Source organism: Rhyacophila brunnea, unplaced genomic scaffold (genome assembly GCF_057557595.1).
Source record: "Rhyacophila brunnea isolate RB1 unplaced genomic scaffold, BYU_Rbru_1.0 scaffold_4, whole genome shotgun sequence".
NCBI classification, from domain to species: Eukaryota; Metazoa; Arthropoda; class Insecta; order Trichoptera; family Rhyacophilidae; genus Rhyacophila; species Rhyacophila brunnea.
In genome coordinates, this window is record NW_028233068.1 from 15,431,272 (window position 1) to 15,456,740 (window position 25,469).

The 25,469-nt window shown below is 36.0% G+C and overlaps 1 protein-coding gene across 1 annotated transcript in view; it reads right to left on the reverse strand.

The window, feature by feature from the left end:
* Positions 1-25,469, reverse strand: part of LOC147066960 (uncharacterized) — a 73,762-nt gene that overhangs the window by 10,010 nt on the left and 38,283 nt on the right. Inside the window, exon 2 of the mRNA XM_085954766.1 lies at positions 11,329-11,483. Within this exon, the coding sequence (XP_085810892.1) occupies positions 11,329-11,483 (155 nt within the window). The remainder of the gene's footprint in view (positions 1-11,328; positions 11,484-25,469) is intronic.

Consider the following 25,469-nt stretch of genomic DNA (forward strand, 5'->3'; position numbering starts at 1 on the left):
TACTCTAATATTAATGATTCACTTCAAACAGTCAATTTGATTTTAAATATATTTTAGATACTAATGAGATCGGTAAGTAGCAGTAGCGAAGGGTAGAGGTAGGCTGTTAAGATCCGCCATAAATAGTAAACATTAAACTTTGTTAGTTATACGTATTTGTTTTTCTTAAACTAAAACTAGGTACAGTTTATATATTATGGTGTTGGATTGTTGTTAAAAATCAATTAAACCCTGCCTAAGCCAAACCATAATAGTTTTGGTATACCTACTTTGGGCCATACGACAAAATTTTGCACACTTTTTCATTCATACTTATTTGTTTTTGTTGGATTGAGAATACATACGAGAATGTTTCATTTTTTTAAAATTCATTAAGGGCTTGCGCAGACAGAGAGCGGTCGGAGTTCTGCGTTCAACAGACCGTTGACCGCTAGCGTTCAGGGACAGCAGACAGGTGGCGGTCAACAATAAGCGTTCCATTTGTTTACAAACGTTGTACTGACACAAGCGCTGCATAATGCGAGACCGCTATATTCCGACTGCGAGTGGAAGTGAGAAAGCACCGCTGTTGCGTACTCACTCCCCCGTGTGGTTTCGCTCTATGTTGTGTGACTGTTCAAATTCCTATGACGGTACTGGACGGGAGGTACGGCGTTCTTTGTAATTCCGGGCATAGAACTCTAGAACTCTAGCGTTCCAATTGACCGGCGCGGTCTGACCGCCGGCTGTGTACCCATACAGTATGAAGTCCATACAGTACAAAGACCGCCGAACTCCGAACGCGGAACGCAGACCGCCTGACCGCGCTCTGTCTGCGCAAGCCCTAAGCACCAAATCAAACAATAATAGATGAAAAAATATTATTCTATCTATAAAATACCCAAAGTTATGTATGATTTAATTACATGATTTTAGATATTTTATAGATAGGCGAGTGTTTTTTGAGTATTATCTATTATGGCTTGGTTTAATTGAATCTTAAATACTAGCCAACACCATCTGTAACAAATACGTATGTCTGACAACGTTTATTGTGCACTATTTATGGCGGATGTTAACAACCTACCTCCACCTTTCGCCACTAGTAGGCACCTACATTGATTTATATCTACTCATAATCGCATTAGTCCTAGAAGGTTTTAACATGCGGCACCGCATTTATGTACTTTTAAATTTTCACCTAGTGGAAGGAAAATAATGTGATTTTGTGTTTTGCACTATCTAGACTTGGGTCGCAGCGATTCAACGAAAATATTAAAATTGATACCCAGCTTACTTTAATGATTAATGCCCACTACTATGAAGTACGGTACTGGCAGTTAGCTACTCAATGATGTACCTACGCATCTCGTCGATTCCACATCCCCATGCGCCTGAGCAATGTGTTCTTGAGTGCATGGTAAAAATGGCTAATAAGTACCTAACTAGAACAAAGGTCTTTCATAATACTTACATATTTTTCTATTATGTATGTAGGTAGGTACCTATTTAATCTGAAACACGTTAGTAGGTTGTGATCACAGAACAGATTAATAAATATAATTCAGATAGGCTATACCTACCCAAATACAATACATTTTAAAGCAGGGTTTTGAATGTGAGTGTCCTACGAAAATGAAACACATTATAGACGTGCAATAGTGTGTATTGCAATCTTTAAATACACCAATATTGAATGAGTATCAGTGCTTAAGCCTTGAACAGTTGTCAGAGCATAATGACGTATTATTGACACGTGTTTAAGTTTATTCCATATTCTTCAACACCCGAGATCGGTTGCCTGTAACTACACACTCGTTATGTATTACAGTTCCCATTAATTCTGTATTCACTGGTTTTGATAAATAGGTACAACACAGTTATTAATTGATAGTGTCATTAACCTAATAGGTATTGCAGAAATTACCACTGCACATGAACGTCAATCTGTAAGATTATAATTTCTTTTAAAAACATCTCTGATGAACAGGCATATTATGTTACACATAATTCAGTCGAGATTTGGATTGAATTTTTGAGTAGGTACTTTTATCTAAATTTTATTACTTATTGGATGAGAAGGTAGGCTTGTGATACCTATTCGTTATTTTATTAATAATTTGTAGGTACCTACTATGTAGTTTGGTATATTTGGGTTTCATTACCATTGATATACTACTAGATGAGGAGTTCCCATACAAGTGTCATTTTAAAAATGTACCACAAAAGAAGATATTACGAATATCGTCTAATAATATTTCCTTGTAGGTATAACGCGATAAGACCGTTAACATGGATTCCCGAATTTCACCCGTATTGCCCTGGCTGTAAAACTAATTTTGCGTTCTTGGAATAGTGACCCTAAGGGTGTCTGCAACCCAAAGCTTGCAAGCTACCAAAAATTCATGTCTGAGCGGACAAGTCGTCATGCGCTGACTATTAGTTAGAGTAAGATGCAAGCTAGATCGGGCTTACTCATAATTATTGCCAGGTCGTTTTCGATACAAATATTAAGTGAGCTTATATCGGGTTAAGTCCGCTGATATTAAAACAGTAAGTTTTAACACTGGCCGAGTCGCTGAAAATCGGGCGTCATTTTAAGAAGCATATGATTCATCCAGTAGTAGGTATATCAGTGTTCATTGCTCACTTTTCTCAAACAAAGTAAATTGAACTTTTAAAAAATCACGCGTTGCTAAAAAGCGAAGGCGACAATACAAACAGATCAGTTTTCCCCTCACCCTCCGTAATAAATATTATAGGCAAGCATAAGAGAAACATGGCACAGCTGCGCGTGCGGCACTGTAGGTTCTGGGTTTGTATTGTATGTAGTTATTTTTATTCCATTGTGTTTTGTTTGTTTAATAAGCAAATATGGCGGCGTGAAAAATGAGCAACCGACTTCTATTTTTTATACTAACTTATTGAACAAGTAAGCAATTTATATAATACATGATACATGACCTAGGGCCGACACATTGATTCATAACGATGGACTTCTGACTTCTAGGCTAAAGAGAGTGTTCTTAGTAAATAATATATAGATACCCATGGCCCCCACATCCTACAGCGGGCCCCAAGGCTAGAATCTTTGGCGCCCCCTCTACATATCGCTAAAAATAAAGACAGTACAGTCTACCTACAGTAACGTTTTCCAAATGGTGTAGGTACGCGGTAAAATTAATGTGTACCTATATTTTGTTTTTTTTTGTATATTTTAATACATCCATTTCAATTATGAAGTTGTCGAGTACCTATCGATAAACAAAATAAAAATTATATCGAACAACCACATATTTTTAAATAATAACATTATTGAAGGAAAATAGCTTAAAGCAATTGCCTACTATTAAAGGAAATTTGTGTTTATCTCACGTAGCTGGTAGACTTGCCTCGCCGGGCCCCTCCTGATCCCGGGCCCCAGGCTAGAGCCCTGTCAGCCCCCTACCCTAGATACCTACGTAATACCTACGTATCACAAAAATTAAATTGCTATTTTCGCCCCTCAGCGGAACATATTATGTTGGAAGTTATATTAACATTTTTTTTACGTGAAAGTTAGTAAGTAAACAATCCACTGGATCCTGGATCAGACACACATCGAAAAAAATACAGCACCCATTTTTTCCCCAGCCGTGGAATCGTACCCTAAACACACGACTTAGGAGACGGCCGCTCTACCATTTACCGCCGTGTGAGTACCTACCTAATATTGGATATAAATACGGTTTAGTAGCTATATAATATTATCTAATTAATAAACGGTTGTTTTGCAGCCCTTAGTGAGGGTAGTGTGAAAATGCAATTTGCGTGTCACGGATCGCTTTCGGTTTCGCGCGTCATCAGGCCGAGAGTAAACAATCGCGGCGTATGCTGTTCGGGAGGGAAGTGTCAACACATAAATCAAATCAAATTGAGGCGCGCATTTTATGGGAGCAGTATGGTAAGAGGGACTATCAACCGGCGAACGGCGAGCTAATATGTAATAAGTAGCTATTTGAAAGTCTATATTTCCTAGAACCAAGTTAACGTCACACGCCAAAGAATATCAGAGATAAGTAGACAAATGTGAAAGTGATTTTAGTATTCCAAAATAATGCTGCTGAATTAGTCAATTTCACACAGAAACATTAGTAAATCACGTACCTACATGAACAATATTGTGTACAGGTCAGTGGCGAAGGGTGGAGGTAGGCTGTTAAGATCCGCCATAAATAGTGCACATTAAACTTTGTCAGTCATACCTATGTATTTGTTTTCAATGAAACAAGACTACAACTTACCGAGTGTTAGTTTTTAAAATTCAATCAAACCCTGCAAAACCAAGCCATAATAGATAATACTGATAATAGTAAAAAAATACTCGTCTATCTAAAAATATATGCAATTAAATCATACATAACTTTGGATATTTTACAGATGGAATAATATTTTTTTATCTATTATAGTTTGGTTGAGGCAGAGCTTAATGAATTTAAAAAATTAACCAACAATATGTGTTATAATGTATTCTTAATCCAACGAAAATAAATAAGTATGAATGAAAAAGTATGCACAATTTTGTCTTATCGCCCAAAATATACAAAAACTATCATGTTTTGGTTTAGGCAGTGTTTAATTGATTTTTAAAAACTAACCAACACCATCTGGAAATTGTAGTCTTAGTTCAATAAAAACAAATAAGTATGACTAACAAAATGTAATGTGCATTATTAATGGCGTATCTTAACAGCCTACCTCCACCCTTCACCAATGGTACAGGTATACTGTCGTCAAAAACTCAGTGCTTTTTTGGCTTTTCTCTAAAGTACCTAGTGATGTTAGACTAATCAGTTATGAAACTTTCCCTCTCGTACACGGAACTTATTGTTATGAATCGATGTAGTGCTTGTACCTGTGTATACTTATTTACAGCCAGAAAGTCTCGTTTATATTATTATGTAGGTATGTAGGTAGCAGTGGCGAAGGGTGACTTTTGGGAAGAGGTAAGCTGTAGAGATCAGAGAAAAATAGCACACTTGTAAGGTATACTTACAGGAAATAAGAAGATAATACTTACGATATTAGTACTGATGAATAATAATATGTGCACACTAATGACAACGCCACACTGAATCGTTGAAATTTCAATAGCTCACCGACGGTATAAAATTGAGCGATGAGTTTAAATTATGTATTTTCATAAACATTCATACACGTAACATACGCCCAAAAATATATAATTGGTGGCTTTGAAAAAAGCCGTTGTTGTCATTTTGCCATTCAAAACACTTCAAGATATTTCAGTAGGTAATTAATATAAAGGCTTACTATATGATCATTTGTACTCTAAGTCAATTCGTCTGTTTTTCTGCAGAATTTTTTTTAAAACATCATCATAAAATGTTTGCCCACGTTTTAATTTAATTAATAATTCTTTTTCAATAGCTATAATTGAAAGATTCGATAATCTAGTTTGATTTTGAGTATTTCGACAATATGTGTGGACACGTTTTAGAGTAGAAAAACTCCTTTCTGCCGTCGCTGTCGTGGTCGGTAGCGTTAAAAATAATTTGACTAGTTTATACGTCTGTGAGAAAGCTTCCACTAGACATTTTTTGTTTTTAAAATATTCGAACAACTCTCTTAAATTTGAATCTTGAAATTCTGGTAAAGAATAAATGACTTTAAGTTCGTTTTTCAATTGACTTGAATCAAAAATACCAGAATAACTGTTTTTCAGGGATTCAAATAGTTTATCTGGAAATTTTCGTTTAAACGATTTAAATAGCGTCGGTTCAAGTAATTCTAAAAAATTTAATTTTTCAAATGAAACAAATCTATCGTTCATTTGCATTAAAATGTTATCGCAAACCTCCTTAAAAATGATTTTAAAATATTGCTCATCATTTAATTCATTTCTGCGACGTTTTTTTGGTGGTTCACAGAGGTTTTTATATTTATTATATAAATTACTAAAACTATTTTGGAAGTCGGTCTCTAACCATTTTTTAAATTCGTTAATTTTTTTAATGGAATAAGAAATGTTTACAGTTCTACTTTGAATAATTTTAAATAAAATATCCGTTCGGGCATAGATTTCGGAGAATATTCCTAAGTAAAAGTTAAATTCAAATTCTTTAAATTTACTATCATAAGCATCTGCAAAGGTTAAAGAATCTTCATCCCATTTAGAAGAATTATTCTGTATTGTCTCGAATGTCGTTATGAAATCAGATCTATTGTCATGTATTACATTAATTATACGAGAGTGGTAGTGCCACCTGGTCGATGCAACACTTGGAAGACGGCGATCCATTATTTCATTGAGCAATGCACTTCTCTTTGTAGATGTATTAAAAAAACTCACTAATTTATTAATGTGTCCAAAAAATTTTTTACATTCCGCAACATTTTCAACGGATCTAGATAAAACTAAATTTAAAATATGAGCATGGCACGGTACAAATATGGCCATAGAACATTTTTCTCGAACTTTTGATTGAACTCCGTTTAATTCTGAAGACATTACTGCAGCCCCATCATAACTTTGCGCTACCAATTTTTCACTACAATTAAACTTTTCTAATATGGAGAATACATGTGAACTCAAAACAATGGCAGTTCTCTCTGAACTTACGTCTACATAACCTAAAAATCGTTCTTCTACAGAATTATTTGAAACGTATCGCAAAATGGTTGTTAACTGTTCACGGCGACTAATATCTGGTGTTTCATCTATCATTATAGAAACAAAACTAGCTTCTGCAATTTCAGCCTTAATTTCTGAAATAATTACGGATGATATTGACGAAATTAAATCATTCTGAATCTCACCTGATAATCCAGAAAAGGCGCACGAAGATTTTAATGAATTAAAATGTCCTTCAATTACAGAATCGTAAAATGATAAAAATTTAAGAGATTCTATGAAATTTCCACGATTATTTGATGATTCACTTTCATCGTGTGCTCGAAAAGATAATTCTTGTTTACCCAAAAAAATTGTTGTATCTATCAATCTACGCATTATATTAAGATTTCTGTCGACTTTCTCATTGTGTACTCTAGCAATTGCCTTTTGTTGTTTATCAACGGCAAATTCGATTCTAGTTTTACCAAAAGATTCCAGATTTACGATTGAATGTAAATGTTTTTCTGTAGTAACATGTTTTACCACTGAATTTGTCAAATTATTTAAATCACTTATACCAGAATAATTCCACGCAGACTTATCTGTGGCAAATAGCATACATGGCCAACAATATAGTTTATTTAATTGACAACTGCCAGTCAAAAACGAATATTTGTCATATAAATTGTTGTGGAAATGTCAAACATAAGTTTTTTTTGCTGTATGCAAATTTAAATGAACGGTTGATCTTCCAGCTTTGATAATTTCTGATTTTTGGTTAAACGTCAAACTTGAAAATGATATTTTTAAAATTTGATCTGTACTACAGCAATGACCAATTTCAGTTGGAAAACTAGACATTTTTACAAATAATTTGTATTTGAAGCACTGACGAATGACTTAGGGTACAAAAAAAGATAATCTATCCACATTCAGAATACAATAAATCACAGAATTGTCTCACAAAATAAAACTATACCACCATGTTTTGAACAACAATCTGACTGAATTAAAACGATATAAATTATGTTTGTCTATGACTGAACTAATCTAAATAATTATCACGAGATACAATTATTTGTTATTTTTAAAATCAATTAATAATTATATCTGATTGAACCCAATAGACATTATTTTTTTAAATCATCTTATTTATTTATTAATATTTAAAGCGGCAGGCATAGACAATAAACTTTGCAAAAAGAGTTGGAAGGCGGTCACTCGAACGCTTCCAAGACGTGATAAAATTTGTAGACTTGCTCGAAGACATGAGTCATATAAGGTATAGAAAACCATTTTCGATTATGAAGTCAATAATCGACAATCGTCATTCAAAGAAAAACAACAGATGTCGTCACTCGCTTGTAATTTTTTGTTTGATTCTAAACTCGGCTAATTTACATAGTCTACATTCAAATTCACACAATAGATGACTCTTAATATTTTAAAATTTTCTATATATTTTTTTATTGCAATTTGAAATAAATACTTGAAGATATAGTTTTCTTAGAAGGTAGGCTTTAAATAATCGCTTAGTATGGAGCCTTCGCCACTGGTAGGTAGGTACCTACTTGTTACTTGTTTATTTCATTCAATGACATTAATATGGACGAAGCATCTTGAAAAATAAATGAGACTCACTTTTTTGTCGGGTCTGCCGAATGGCATAATTCATATTTCAATATCAATATCGCTCGCTCAAATGAACATTGACACTAGAAACACTGTTCTAACGCCATTACAATAAAGGTGATATTGCTATAAATTCCCGATGCGTGATATAGCTTAATGGAAATTGCGAAATTTTGTCACCTGACGTCTACCTATGCATGTGCGAATATCGCTAAGCGCGAATTTACTTGCTAGCTACTGTACGGAGTGCGTTGTCCATTAATAATGTCATTGATTTCATTAGATATTTGGTTGTTTACCTACGCTCCTACGCACCTAGTTCGTAGAAACTTGCCTATTAATATAAATATTTGCTTTTAAAAAAATATAGTAAATCAATCTAAGTAGTTATAGAATATTAATAAGTAAAACGATGGTTGCTTAAAATACGTAAATGTTGTAGACGCTGACTGAATCCGATGCCTTTCACGATAGAAACTAACTCAATTAACTTTTCCAAGTTAACATACGTAGGTACTTACGTATAATATAATTCATGTCATTCGTATTTTATGACAGGTTTGAATGCATCCTTATGATAATTCAGCCTGTGTGTCTCCACCAGGGAACTCAGAAATAATGGGAACTGAAATAAATAATAAATAAACGGCTAAGGCGATAGCAGGTAACCGACTCGAGTAAGGAAGAATCCGAGTTAAACTTACACACGTGTCAAAAATACGTTTTACGTCGAATACTGAAAACTGCTCTCGGTTTATGCATTTACGCTCATTTAATGTTGGTGTATTACACACACTATTGCACGTGCATAATGCGTGCTTCATTTTCGTAGGACACTCACACATTCAAAACCCTGCATCAAGATGCGGCGTATTGAATATAGCCTATCGGTATTCTATTTATTATCTGTTCTGTGGTCTCCACAGACTGTTAAAACTATCTAATTGAGTTATGCTACAAAGATTTCCACGTGACGTCACTGTATACTTATTTATATGTACTTACATTATAAATAATAATACTAAATGTATCAGTTTTTAAGTGGATTACTATTTTGACTAAAGTATAAGATAACAATTAGTTTTAACATCGACCTACCTTATCATTCAAGATTGGAGAAATAAACAAAGGTCGATTCATAATAATAAGTATATTATGTATTTAAAAAAAACCCACGACCGCTGATTGTCCAGCCCGCCATATCATTCCTTACACTGATACAGAGAAAGCGAGAAGTCCCCCGAAGGCATACGAAATAAATTTATAGTTTGTTTGCACACAATTAGCACAAGCATTCCGCACAGCCACTGCTGCGCAAACATCACCAATATAAATACATCCACGACAGACACAACAATCGCCAACAAAGTAAGCAAAAGGGTGTCGGAATTGAAACAATTAGGAGCAATGAACCGGCACACGCGATATCTTGCTACACTACTTTGCTACTCAGATAATAAATAATAATATGAAAGTAGATATCTAGCTGTAATTATGATTCTAAACACTCGTAATAGATTCTTTACTCTCCGGTATTCAGTTAAGCGTCAATTACATTGAGCTTTTTTATGAGCTGATTATTGGCAAATTTAAAAGCGGGCGGTTCAGCTACTGCGATTTCATGATTACACACAAAATTTTCCATTCGCTGATAAAGCCACAAGCCAGCGAGCGATTTTGACGGAACGTAGTTAGTTTTTTTGCCGGGAGGTCGCTACGCTCCATAATAATGTTTCCATTAAACGTCAAAAAGGTAAATTTCAAAATGAGTAGTTCGTTTTTCCACCACCACGCTCTACTGCGCAGACGCGATACGCCCACAAGCCGGCGTGTAGCTTATAAAGTTGACCGGCTTTCAACTTTTCTCGGTGGAGTGTTTACAACCTGCTTATTAGCTTGTTCGATGATTACACTGGGCGAATTTACAGGCAGATTATAAATTTGCCAATAATCAGCTCGTAAAAAAGCTCAATGTAATTGACGCTTTATAGTATTTTTGATTTATAACTTCATGTTCCTACAATAAAACAAGATTCTGTAGCCGCGGTTTGGTCAAATTCACATTGTGTTTTTCAGTTATACCTACCTATATAATAATATTATGGTGTTAACCAAAGCTGACTCGAGTACCTTAAGATGGGACTGTGTTTACACCAATGACATCCCGTGGAGGTAGGCAGATTGAGCGTCGCTTGGGGGCGGCATTTACTCGAAGGCGGCAAATCATTTGGTATAATAGACATAGCTAAAATTATCTTGTTTATATAGTAAATAGTAAAAACGGTGTGGAAATAATAAATCTGTGTATTGCTAAATTTAATGGTACAAACCAAATGTGGGTATATTTATTCCATTTTTATATCTAAATTTAATTTTGTATGTATTAGTGGTACCTATATATTTTGTTAGTAATGTATCCATACAAGAGATTTATTAGATATTGGAATCATGAAAAGATGGTAAAAAATACTGTATAAAAATGGGGCGGCAATTTGTCTAGGGACGTCACTGGTTAACACAATGGGATGATAGACTGTTTAATAACCATTAATCGCAAGAAAAACCTACTATGACACCTCTACATCGTAAAAGTTCATGATAATATACTCTATTCTGGAGTGTAAATGATTATTTTTTAACCACATGTACAAATTCATAGTTTACCCACACACTCTGCATACAACCGTGCATTTGTTTGTAGGCAGGTACCTGATTTTCGCAAATCAGCCTCTTTGTCATAGGTATCAACTGAACCTCGTAGACCTAGGTACTTACCTACATAGGTAATTTATATTATCTTTACAAGATTCTGATATAAACCATTATCTCATCGGTACTTATTTTTATTTTTACAAGATGCTACTTAGGTAGTCACCTAATACCTACGATAGGTACCCAAAGTAGTGTTGGGGTGCTATTCGAAATTAATTTTACACTATCTACGTAGGTAATAAAATAGTGTCTTATTTCGATTTTCCTTTTTATACAATATAACAATATGTATAAACAAAACTTAAACCACAAAACATGTAATAAAACTGTCACGTACATACAAAATATAAATTATGTTCAGTTTGTTACTACAAACACGTAACGCAATTTACCTGAACTCTCGATTCAGGCAGGTTAATCTTAAGGGCTACTTCTTCTCTCATGAAGATGTCAGGGTATCTGGTCTTCCCGAACAGCGCCTCTAGGACATCTAACTGCGCTCTCGTAAACGTCGTCCTCTCTCGTCTCTGCTTTCTTGGATTAACTCCTGAAACAAAAGAAAGTTTTATTAATTAAGATATTTCACCAGTGCGATATGGTCATTCGATGGCACGTAATATCGTTTCGTCTTCGGAACAGTGGTTTAAGTCATTGCATTACTGATCAGTAGCTCGGTAGATTATGTCTTCGAATCCTAAGTAAAATTCACATTATTTGTTCAATTCAATACCCACTGACGTTGGGTATTTGCATACACGACCTTCAGGGGTGTGACTATTAAAAAATAAATTTCTTTTAAATAGCTAAGCATATCTCCATAATATTATGCCAACGCCCTGTAGAGGTTCAGATAGACTAACGTATGCCCTATTTAGAAATACAAAACTATTTTAACTATACCCTGTAGCATATACCTAAAGATATTATATATGTATCTAAAACTACAGATGTAGGTATCTACACAATAATATTATCAGACAACAACCAAATGTGAATATTGGCTATCTTCGGGAAACCTCGCTACCCCCTCTGTACAGCCATTATACATAGATAGCCTCATGAATTTTGTGTTTCCTCTTCAATCTACATAGGGGAAGGTTGCGATCATTGGACCAGTGCTTTCATTGGACCACGTAGGTATATCAGAAATAAAAGACGTTAGAAACCATCAGTGACCTCACAAAGCAAGCTTTCCATGCCTCTTCTGTGCCTCTCTTGTTTCAGTCTCATCTTGGATGTGGTAAATGAGTCACGTTCGTTGGTGTATTCATCGTGCATAAAATATAACAATCAAGTAAACTAAAACGAATGTAAGTATGATTCTATTTACTATATTTGGTTGTACTTACATCAATTATGTTAGGTAATTTATTACTATTTGCAACTATGATAGTAGTTGTTACGCTAATACTTTGGTTTTTTTGTGAAACTTGTTTTTGTGACAGCACCCGTAGTTGCTATCATTGGACCGTGGATAACCTCTACCATTGGACCGGTCCAATCATGGGAACGATTTTATAACATTTTTCACATTATATTCTATTTGCATTCCATAATGGCAAAGAGAGGTAATACTATACCTGGAATGAGCCCAGCATGTCATTGGCATTACAGGCATTAAGGAAAAAAGAAGTAGGTTTGAACAAGGCAAGTCGAATGTTTGGAGTTCCAAAAGCGACACTGAAACGAAGACTAGATGGAAGCAATCAAAAAGCCAAAAAAGAAATTCAGATGGTTGGTTCCGAAGGTGATCTACCATTAGAATTATTAGAGACAGAGCTTTGCGAACACATTCTCGAGCTTGAAAGTTCTTTGTATGGTATCATTTCAGTAGATGTCAGGCGATTGGCATTTCAATTTGCTGCGCAAAATAATATAAAGAATAGATTTAATAAAGAAAAGCAAATTGCAGGAAAGAAATGGTATTACGGGTTTATGAAGCGGCGTCCAAACTTGAGCCTACGACAACCGAGAGCTACTTCATTCAACAGAGCTACCGGATTTAATCAAGCTACAATTAAAGATTTTTTTGATAAACTTCAGACATCTATGGATATGCATGACATTAACGATGCTCGGCGTGTATTCAACATTAATGAAACGGGTCTCTCCAACTTGCAGAGAAAACCTAGAAAATTTTTGGCATTGAAGGGTAAGCACCAAGTTGAAGCAATCACTAGTAGAGAACGTGGCACAACGACCATAGCTGTATGTTGTGCCAATGCTGCTAGCCTATTCGTTCCCCCACTTATCATATTTAAACGGAAGAGAACAAAAGATGAATTGAAAGATGGAGCACCACCTGGTTCAATATTTACTTTCAACCCAGACAGTGGCTATATTAATAAAGAAATATTTTTTCTATGGATGCAACATTTTGTGAAGAATGTAAAACCATATCCACAAAAAAAGTTTTGCTTATGCTGGACGGTCACACAAGCCACACCAAAAACGTGGATGCAATAGATATGCAAAGAGACATGGTATAGTAATGCTTTGACTTCCAGCACATACATTCCACAAACTGATGTGTCATTTTTTAAGCCGCTGAGTAGTTATTACATAGATGAAACCGAAAAATGGCTTCGTCAAAACCCTGGGAGATGTGTGACGACATTTCAAGTATCTATGCTCTTTGGAAAAGCCTATTCTAGGCTGCTTCTGTCGGTACGGCTGCAAATGGCTTTCTGAAGACATGCATTTATCCTCTGAATAAAGATGTATTTGCTGACTATGAATTTGTGATAGCCCATGAAGAATCGGAGAATGCTTTTGGTTCATTTTTATAAAATATTATTATAAAGCACCTTGATTGGACCACGTGTGTAAATTATTATTATTTTTTCAAAGTCCAATGATGGAAACTTAGTGGTCCAATCAAGGAGTATGTGGTCCAAAGACGGCAACAAACAAAAATTTGGTTTTCCTGTTAAATCTCGAAAATGGTTAATTTTATTGGATTGATGCTAAATGTATACATAATAAAGTAAATAATACATTGAAATGAACAATTTGTTTTATTTTATCAATAATATTTGATGAGTTACACCATCACAAAGTTAAGTGGTCCAATCATAGCAACCTTACCCTACTACCTCAGTTTAAGTCTGCCAACCCTAGTTTTCTCTACTATTTAAAGTGATCCTGTTGGATATTTGGATTGTCTTCTATCCTTATGGCATTGATAATCTACGTGGATAACATTGACAAGAACTTGTAAGAGGAACTTGAGGGACGAGTAAAGTAAGTTCACCACGTTCCATCTTAGATATGGTTTCCAAGACTCTTCTAAATAATCGTTATTTTATTAGATATCCAGCTTTTTCTCATATTTTTGAGAAGACCTAGCACTCAAGTACGTATGCCTGGTTTTTGGTAGTTTACGCTTTAATATTCTTGACTTTTCCACAGAATATCAATACTATACCTACTATTATGTCCCTATAACCAATTGGTAGTAATAAAAACTAATAGTAGGTACCAACCTACCTACTGATTTTCTTAATTTTCCGATAGTAATTTCTACTCCAAAATGTCATTAATCTATAGCGATGAGATAATAAATACATAAGTTTAACTACAAATACATTCGAAATTGAACATGCATAGGTACGTCTTATAGCTATCAAATTCACGCTTATTGATACGTAATTAGTTTCTAAATTAATTATTATTAAACCTAATTGTATGTAATATCAACAATATTGTACTAGGTAACTGCAGTTGATAGGTATCTATATAATATCTACATACTACATATATATTCCCGAACATTGTTGGATATCTACCACAGTATAATACCTACTACCTATTAGGTACATATAAAAACATTTTCGCCCTTCGCTTTCAGCAAACACAAAAAACGAGAAAATTCCCGTTTCATTGTGGCGATCACGAACCCGCCGCCCGCTTTTGTGCTGGCATATTTCACGCATTGTGCTACCGGGCGTGCTCGTTACAACAAAATAATATAAATAAAAACTGCGTGAACGACAGTCTGTGTAGTGTACGACGCTGATGATGATATTTTCCATTGAGTTGGGCGAGCTGCCCAAATAACTAATTTCAGAGGCGACAATGGACAACGCCCTTTGGTTTACAAGCGCAATGTATTGCAGGGAAATGTAAAGGCGGGCCTCCGTATCCAGAAAACATAAAAAAGAATTTAAAAAATCTTTTTAAATTATTAATTAATACTTTGGACGCTGAAGACGCACATGCGCGTAATGGCCAGGCGGCCGATCGGTGTAATTAACGTGCATTTTAAATGTGCTAATTAAAAAGTCATTATCTACTCAGCAGCGAATGCGTTAATAACCTACAAACCATGTTATTTTGTCGATGCGTATTTGCTTTGGATTCAGAGCATGAACCTAATAGGTTTAATATCCAATTCTCGTAAAATCTGTTAATAAACCTCCTATAAATATGTAACGTTTGAGTTTTTCACGGTTTTTTTATCGTAATAGATTTTTAAGTTTCCACCGTGTATACTTCTTCCTTCTTTCCTCAACGTTTCAGGCTCGTTGCAGAGGCCATTATCAAGAGATACCTATGTGTTATGATGCACTGTAGTGTTAGTAGGTGTACCTATGAATGTAAACCTCTGTCTAATGATGCCACCGGCACTGTCAGCAAAATACAATATTCGATCCGGTATCTCTGGTCGTAACGGGTGACACCTTACTCTGAGCAACGTTTGCTCTTAGCTAGTCGGATACGGATTCCTTTTGGCATTCTTAGAGCGATGTTTGCATGCATACACTTACACTACACTTCATTATAACACATATCTCTTGATAAGACCTCTGCAACGAACACGAAACGTCGAGGAAAGAAGGAAGATGTACACACGGTGGAAACCCAATAATCTATTACTTTTATAAGTAGGTAAAGCCTTAAATAAGGCGTGCCAAGATGCACATCGAATTGTAGAGATGATGACAATGGTTCGTAAACTTTATAATATCTCGATATCCTTTACTATGTCAATGTAACTGCGCTATTCTCCCCACGGGGAAAATATATATATATATGATGCTATATCATGATGATAGAGTGTACAGCTACTGAGATACATATACTGAATTTGATATTCCATCAATTATGACTTGCTACTTATATAAATGAATATTCGATAAAGCAAAAAAAATATGTAGGTCACTACTGGCAATATGCTGACCGATGCACCGTTGCAACTTCGCGGCATTTTGCTAACCAGACTTTGTCATTTGACCTTCATCGCAGTATGTCACACTTGCATAATGTGCCGGCCGTAGCTGAGGTGATGTGCTACACTTGCATTGTCGCAATTACGCTGACATGGCCTGGGGTTGTTGACCGCCACATATTAATGCGTGAATTGACAGTAAGTACTGACCTACATACCTAATAAGTCAAATTTAGGTCTCAAACTGAATATAATAATGGAAAGTTGATTTAGGTATGGGTTTTACACACATCACATACCTACCTACATTCACTTAATGATTATTTAGTTATTTTGGTACCTACCCACATATAATGGCGATCTAAGAAAGCGACCTGTCCCTGTTGTAAGTTGGTGAGGCCTGCGATTGAAGAGCGGCGTCAGCCACGAAGGGATTATCCGTAGAGACCCATTGTTACTTTCCAAAAGGAAACCGGAGGTTTTTTTATACCAATGCTTCTCAACAAATAAGTAGGTACCTATTACCATTTCAACTTTCAAAACGGTGAATAAAATACGAAAAATTATAAAGTGACAAGAGACATCGAACTAATGAAATTTGTATTTATTGTCTGTTATAAGTAGACACCTAATTAAGATGATACTGAATAATAGTTAAAACTTCTGATGCTGACCTAAATATACTGAGGAGAAAGCATACCGGAGTACAAAAAATGGTTCTCGTTAAGCCCATATTCCATTGGCAGATTGCGTCTGGCCCGATCGTCTGCCACGACTGTCAAACTCTATTCTCTATGGTTTTCAAGGATCGTGAGCGATCGGGTCGAAAGTGGAAAATTTTCTATTATCCGTCGTGCGATCCTTTCATTATCAAGCGAAGATTTCCGAAAGCGTACGAAAATAGCCGAATATGCGCCTGAGTCATGCAAACGGTCGTTCATTTCATTCTACTGGTCGATTTCAACTGAACAACTACAAGATGACGAAAACTTAAAAAATATATATGGAGTATCACCGAGGACACAGTCCTCGTCGAATAAATACACGCCAAAGATATAGTGTGGAACGTAAAAAAATCCGCCATATTCAATGGCGATCACGCTGTTCTTCAGTTAGCCAACTTTTGACCCAGTGTTTTCGTTTACGGCGAGTCCTGACCGCCTGAGCCAGTTGAAATATAGCCATACTCGCTACAATAAATTAGTCTTTGGATTATTCGATTTCGATATTCGAATTACTCAATTGGTTTGGAGATTCAAGCTCGCCCAGTTATTCATGATGTAAATTAACAATAAGTATACAAACTTTCTATAAATGTCAAACGGCCGCATAAATTTTAACAGATCTGATGCTCGCTAGGTTTGACAGCTGACAGCTCAGTTTTGTTGACGTAAAATTGCGCGGGAATGCGTTCAGTGTAGCCACCAATCTATGTAATATCTAGTTTTCACTCAACCTATATTTTTAATAATAGCAACACTAGTATTATTTTAACCAATCAAATCAAGGACCAACGAGATTGAATCGTTGCGTGTAATTACAAATAGCTAGCGACGACGGTTGGCGTCGATCGTTGGATCGGGTTGGGTCTGTGCGTCTGCCAATGGAATATGGCCTTAAGGAACCCATAAGGAACGAGATCAGATGAGAGACTACGGATGCGCTGAGAGGAAGGGACGAAGAGCAACACAACAGTCCTTCTCAATGGCAACGATGAGAGGGGCTGCAGGCAATTACGCCGGCAGGGTGGAAGGAACTACTGGAGGTCTTTATTCAGCATTTAATGGACAGTCTGATTATGACGTAGGTAGGTACCTACCTATTATCATTTCACCAATGACCATCATTTTACAAAATCCATTAAAGATTAGGTAGGTACAATCCGGTATTACCTTTGATAGATAATTTGAAATCATTATTGTTTTATATAGATTAATATTTTTTTTTGATTCTACCTACCTATATGTAGGTTATAGTCACACATAAATTTATAATCATTTTGTTATTATATCCTACCTAAGTTGATGCGTACTCAGGTAGGTACCTACCTACCAACCTAGGTAGGGATCTACAAAATAAATGAATATATTACCAATTAAATACGTATCTATTACTCATGAAGGCATCTACATAGGTAGTTATTAGTAAACATCTAAATAAAATTATCTTTTCAGCAACACTTTAAAATATAGGTACCTAAATGGGTTCCTACATCTAAATTTTATTCAATATTCACGTGATAATTAGATTCATATTTAAAAAATATATATATACTTACTTACGTATTATAGGGATCAAGGAATGAGTATTTTTTTTACAATAATATCTATTGGGTATCTAATACTCGGGCAATGTTTGGGAAGCTCCTGTTTGCCAACAAAGGCGTCTCGTGACATTTTTTTGTGAGGTCCTCCCCACTCCGGCCTATTGTTGCTTTTGTATACAAACATACTACTACCTACTCATATAATATAATATTATCACAGAGATCACGTTCACAACTGAAATAACTATAAAAATATTTTTATCGTACCTATCACATTCCTAACAATAACACAACACAGAATTTTTAGCAACATACATAAAAATATTCCGAATGCTGCAGTGGTTACATAATATCATTATGTAGGTATGTGTGAAGATTTGCAATATGTATAGAATAATTAAGCACCTACTTAGTTATATCGAAACAATACCTACTACTTCATCAAACTACCCACAGCACCCTCCTACTAGGAATTTCAATACCGAATGTAAATAACAATAACGGTATTTTTTATTGATTACCGGTATTCGTTAAAACTCGAAAAAGTAGAAGTAAACGTAAAAAATAAACGTTAACGTTAACGTGCGCTTTCTTAAATCGTGCAACGTAATTTTATAGCGCCTGTACCTACACATATGCATGGAATTACTGTCGGCAATTGTGCTTATTTTAAACTGTCATGATAATAACTGTTTACACGTAAAAATGCTGACTGGCTCACCAATCTCATTCTTCAAGAGTAAGCAAGACGCTAGGTTGTCATTTTATACTACTATCTGACAAGTCCTATTGAAAATTGGTTAAGCTCAAAATGAGTAGTTCGTTTTTTTACCAGCATGTTCGCCCCTATCGCTCTACTGCGCAGGCGCAGATCGAAAATAATCTTACTTGCGCGCAATAAATCATCACAATTTGAAATCTTCCAATCTTGTTTGATTTATGCACGCAATCTTGCCAACTGCAGGATAATACATGTTTCCCCATACATTTTCTTACTGTGCACAGTACCTATATCCATGCACGTGTAAACGGGGTATTACTATTGACCTGCTATGGTTTATAGCCCTACGTCATTTATGTTGTGTGACATTTTTGACATCATTGACAAAGTGGCCTCCAAGTCTGTCAGTGCCTCAGCATCAAGTAGATCAGTGGTTCTGCCACAGCACACGGTCAATAATTTATGTTTAGTAGGCGACGGTACACTGCAGACAGTGACGTCCCTAGGCAAAGTGCCGCCGTTAAACAAACTTAGAATTCCATCCCCTTTGATTTTTAGTTTCAAATTATCTATCTGCAAATTTTGTAGGTACCAACCAACTTAACTAATGTATTCTCGGTTATCTTACACAAACAAATACTTACATAGGTACACCAAAAATCTTTAAAAATTATTAGAGCATTTCCAAAAAATATACTCTCAAATAGTGGTGGTTTTAGGTACATACGCGGACGTCTGTGGCGCTGACATTTTTGGAGGCACCCTTATGAAAATTTTAACCCGCATCCCAATGTATCACAATAGATACGATAAAGTTAGGTAGATACGTTGTCAGGATTTTTTATCCTTCGTCTATTTTTTAAACTAATATGTCGATACTTTCTAATGAACATCATTATCTACTTCATGGAAAATTTCGAAATCTCGAAAGTTGGCATATTTTTTTTACAACGTTTTTAGCTCGTATTTTTATTTGTCCGGTGGTTTTTTCTCCGGTACAAATCTTGCAATCGATTTTTAACTAACTTCCCGACTAGCTAAACATTTGAAACTTTTGGAATATATCAGAACACGATGCCAATGCATTTTTTAATACTTTTAGCCATCTTTAAGTAGTTGAATATTGAATTCATTTTCAGTTAATTCTGTTTTGTATGAAAAGTTATTTCGGAAGAAATCCGTAATCCAATCCACTATTATTGGTTGCTAGGGGGTCTGGGGTTCTAGCAACTAAATTATTAATATATACGTGCGTTACCATGGAAATGAATATGAAATGTCAAAATTACATTTCAGTATTCTATGTTTATTCAGTATTTCTAACAAGTACAAAAAAAAGTATTTATTTATACATAGAATTGTCAAGTTTATATGATTCAATAGAAAATTTAAAAACGTTGCATATAAAAAGTTCTTTTTATCTTGTAATTATTTACCCGTCGGCTCGTTCAATCGCCGCCCTTTGCAACGCATGACCTGCCAATCCCGACTGACCGCAGACGAGCAGCAAATACCTAGATATATATGTGTTAAATATACCTAACCATATATAATAGACAGGTTCATCGCAAACCTATAAAAGTAAAACCTACCTACCTAAAGAAAAGCCACATTGGTCAACTAAAGATCGGTCATATGCCGGATAGTTAACTCCACTATGTAAAAACATACTTCCGTAAAAATTTACTTTAAATTCTTTGTCATCATCTCATGACATATCACGCTAGGTTACAAAGGTTACGCATAGCTGACTGCCGTAGTTGTTTAACAACAGCCTTGCCTACTGCACTTCCTATCACTGTGATTTCTTTGTATCAAACTCCATATCATTTGCTCTGAATAATCGCTCAGCGGGACACAAACCAAACCCCTCCCATAAAAGCTAGGAATTCAATTATTCTCATTTTATTATCATGATTACGTTATGGCTACAATGTGGATAGTATAAAGCTCCCAAGGGTGAGTGAGTGCTTTTAGAAGCAGGGAGAGATTCGCGCCAACGGACTGATGATGGCTGACATGTAGCATATTATACGGAAACACTCCAATTTACCTGCTGGTAATTTGAAATAAGTACCTAGGTAGATATCTACAATATATTAAAAAAATAGAAATTCACCTAAATATCTACTTACCTATATATCTAATAGATTTATGAAGCATAAACTACCTATAAATATTTTTGCATTTAATTAATAGATAGGTTTTACCCAACTAGGTAACCTAACTACCTATCTTATAAAGTTTTTTTCTGTTTTGTTTTAACTGTAACGTATAGTAAACTTCTCGTAAATTATGAAGAGAAAGTAGAATATGTAGCTAAGCATCTAAGTAGGAAGGAATAAAAGAATATCTAATAATTAACTGAAAGAAAACTTTAAATAGGTAGAGACTTAGCTACCTACCTATCTATATTTATAAAATCTAAATTAATACAAAATGATGTAGGAATGTATTGGTGAATTTATTTTCTTTCTTTCTTTCCGATCCTAATAGGATCATATGGGCCTCCACAGAGTAGAGGTTTGTATTGACAGATTTTGTTTTTTACGAGAAATGGATGTCAGCTACTTGTTAAACCTATTACGTCCATACCCTGACACACACAAATTGAAAAACAATGTGTAGATACTTGCCGACCCAGGATTTGAACCTGGGACCCACGGCGATATAGTCCAACGCTTAAGCCGCGCGGCCACCGTAGGCGTTTTGAATGTATATACTATTTTTATATTTCATATATACCTACGTAAGTATTAATATCTATTGGTAGGTAGGTAGTTACCTAGGTAAGATTTCAATAAAATCCATCGGCGCACGTAGATGCTGGTTCTGTCAAACTGATTAGGTAAGTAGGTACCTTCATACCTATTTTTGTTTTGAAATAAGTAAGTAAGTATATCAAACTATCTTGTTACCTAAGTAGGTACTTATAAAATGTACTAAGTACCTACGTAAGTAAGAGTCAAAAGGAACCTTGTCGAAAATGGAAAGGTCGCCTTTAATTCAGGCTAAAACGTTGATTGAAATAGGTAGGTACACGTCTACGTGTCTACCCACCTTACTTTGTGGAGCATTGGAGGAACGAAACGGTAATTTTCCCATATCCTATTATCAACCGCATTGCTCGGCGTCACTTTTCCGACTGCCCTTTCTGCGCGAAACCGTAGCCACGCCCTCCCGTTCGCCCCGCGGAGAGGCGTGGCAGGGGCGGGGGAATGCCCCCTCGAAGGGCTCCTCCCCGTCGACTGCGCAACCGCGATGCCAAGGCAACCGACCACCCCACAACACGATCCATAACAGCCGATTCCAATCAACGAGCAAGATGTACAAAATATAACTTCCATCGATAATTTTTACAAAGTTCAAGCTCAAAGCTGGACTCACGTAGTCTTGCTTTTCCATTCAGCCGATGGCTGGCGACAAGACCGTAGCTTTCTTTCAAAACTAGGTACCTACCTACCTCTCCATTAGCCATTGTGAGCATACATTACTATACCTAATAACCGTATTATGGACAATGGAAAACATAAAACGTTCCTCATAAACATAAACTATAGTGGAAACGCTTAACTGTTGACATGCACTGAATTTTATTTATCCATGTACGCGGAAAGTAGCCCGAGCTAGTATTTTCATTATTTGTATGGTCGATATTGCAGGTTTTGTTAAGATCGCGCCTGTTTTATCACTTTGTTTCCTACTCAAATTATCTAACATTACTGATTATTAGAGTATCCAGGACTAGGATTTTTTGCTAGCGCCCAGTCCCACAGATTTTATTATTTCGAGTAGATAAATTATTATAGGTGCCTATGAAAGACGTGTTTCACAAATGAAGCCCATCTGCATTATACCTACGTAGGAACCTAATAATGCATAAAGGTTAAATTTGCAAACAACATTTATGTATGTATAATTTTGCTAACGCGTCTATATCTGTTCCACCAGATGTTCATTATAAAAATAGATACATAGATATGTACCTAGGTACCTACCTACTTAAAAATTAAACTCTAGTTACATAGGTATGTTGCAATAATTAAGGTAATTAGGTATTATAATTGTTCGCCCAGAATGATGTCTTTGACCTCTTCTGGAAAACGCGTCCACTTTAGAATACCTTACGAATAGTTATAGGTGTAGGTACGTAGGTAGGTACCTACACCGTTCAGTGTTCACTACAAGTAACTGTAAGCGAGTTTCTTTTCATCTTCTTTATAATCAAGTATTAGGTACATTTCCTCCACAAGGGGGGGGGCTAACATGGCTCTAGCCTGGGGGCCCGGTCTCATGGAGGGCCCGGCGTGGCGAGTCGACCAGATAACTAAGATGAACACACATCACAAATTTGCTCTAACAGCAAAAAAGTCGCCTGCGGCGCTATTTTCCTTCTGTAATGAGTATATGGTAATGCGATGCAATTTTAATTTTGTGTCGATACTCGATAACTCTATAATTTAAGTGGATTTAAGTACTATAAATACACTAAATATCCATAATTTTATTGTAAACACCATTTGGAAAGCGCTACTATAAAGCGTCATACTGCCTTTAACCGTACCGATAGGTAGGGGGCCCGAAAAATATCCTAGCCTGGGGGCCCGCTTCATTATGTGGGGGCCATGATTATGTACCTAGGTACTTACCTATGCACATAACATTATGTTCAATGAACGTTGTTCATGAATAACACTATTTTATTTTGTCGGAGGTTCGTTGCACTACCTACTATTAGTTTATTGTCAGTAGGTAGGTAGGTACATGCCTACTTTGATATGGACTAAAATGTTAGTGCCAATACTTATTCCGTGATCAAAATCATTGCGTAGGGCGTAGGCATTTATTTTTGCGACAGTGACAGTTAATGGTATAGTAAAGGGTGGCACTAGTCAGTAGCCAACTGCAGTCATCATAATTCACACTATTAAAAGTTAAAAGCGAGGGTCCACGATCGTCTGATGTGATGGATGAAATCCCGTTCGCGATTGACGCATCTGGCGGGGGTCGATCGTTTTGTTCTAGTTTGAGGCAGCTGCTTTCGCGGAGTCGAATCTACCCCATTAAAAAACAGTGACAATTTGAATGACATTATGTGGGTACATTTTTTTCAATTATTAGTTCAGTCATATACCAACCTAAATGTAACCTAACTACATAGGTAGATACTAGGTACGTACCTACCCTACCTACCGTCATGTTATCTATGTTTTATTATGACCAACTAAATATTATCATAATCACCACTTGTCTAGTGGTGTATCCGACATGCAACTCATAGTAGGTACCTATGTTGGCAACTACACAACTTCTAAATAATATTGCAATACTTACCTATTAAAACATAATATCATGGCCCCCAGATCCTGAAGCGGGCCCCTAGGGCAAGATCTTTGTCGAACCCCCCTCCCTATCGCTAGGGTGAAAATTCGGGTGGACGTTCTACAGAAACGTTTACTAAATGGTAAAATTCCAGGTAAAATTAAGGGTATTCAGTGTATTTTTAACGTTTTTTGTATTTTTCAATAAATCCACCTGAGTTACGTTAAAGTGCCCACCACCACCCGTCATATATGCACAACCGTGGATATGCACGGCCGCTTTCTATGACGCTTTAAACGTGTCTGAAAGAAGTGATTTTAAGTGCTCATTCCGTCCCGAGACGGAGCCGCACGGGACTGATGCTGCAACCATGCACCGTAGTGCTTAAAGCTGAGTTATGAAGTTTTCGAATTTCGACACACAATAATCAAAATTTGCATCCCACAATCACATATTTTAAAATGCTCAAAGTAAAATGCCCCGCAGGCGACTTTTTTACCATTATAGCAAATTTGTGATGTGTTTTTATCTCACTTATAAGGTAGACGCGCCACGCGGGGCCCCCTCAGAGCCCGGGCTCCCAGGCTAGAGCCCTGTCACCCCCCCCCCCCTTGTGGCGGCCATGCATAATATTATAGTGAATATTAAACGTCAACCAAATAACAAACCAATGATTATAGTAGCTACCTAGGTACCAACATCATATTATTTCTAAGCATAGGTGGGTACCGATCTATTTCACATCGTTATTAAAAGCCGCTAGTAAATCACGACTGTCATGATAAACGCTGTGTGCTGATAATAGTGATAATAATGATTTTTAGTTCCACAAACCACCAACTCTCTGAGAAAAGAAAAATATTTCAGTTGATTCGTTGATTCTTACTGACGCATGTGTCGTCAGAAGATTTAAAAGAGGGCATTGAAATAAGTCAAACGAATCATATAAAATATATTAAATTATACAGAAACCTTTAAAAGAATCGTAAGTATTTTTCACAGAGTATGGACGTAGAAAATAATACTCCACTAAGGTCTAAGATCCCTGAAACTA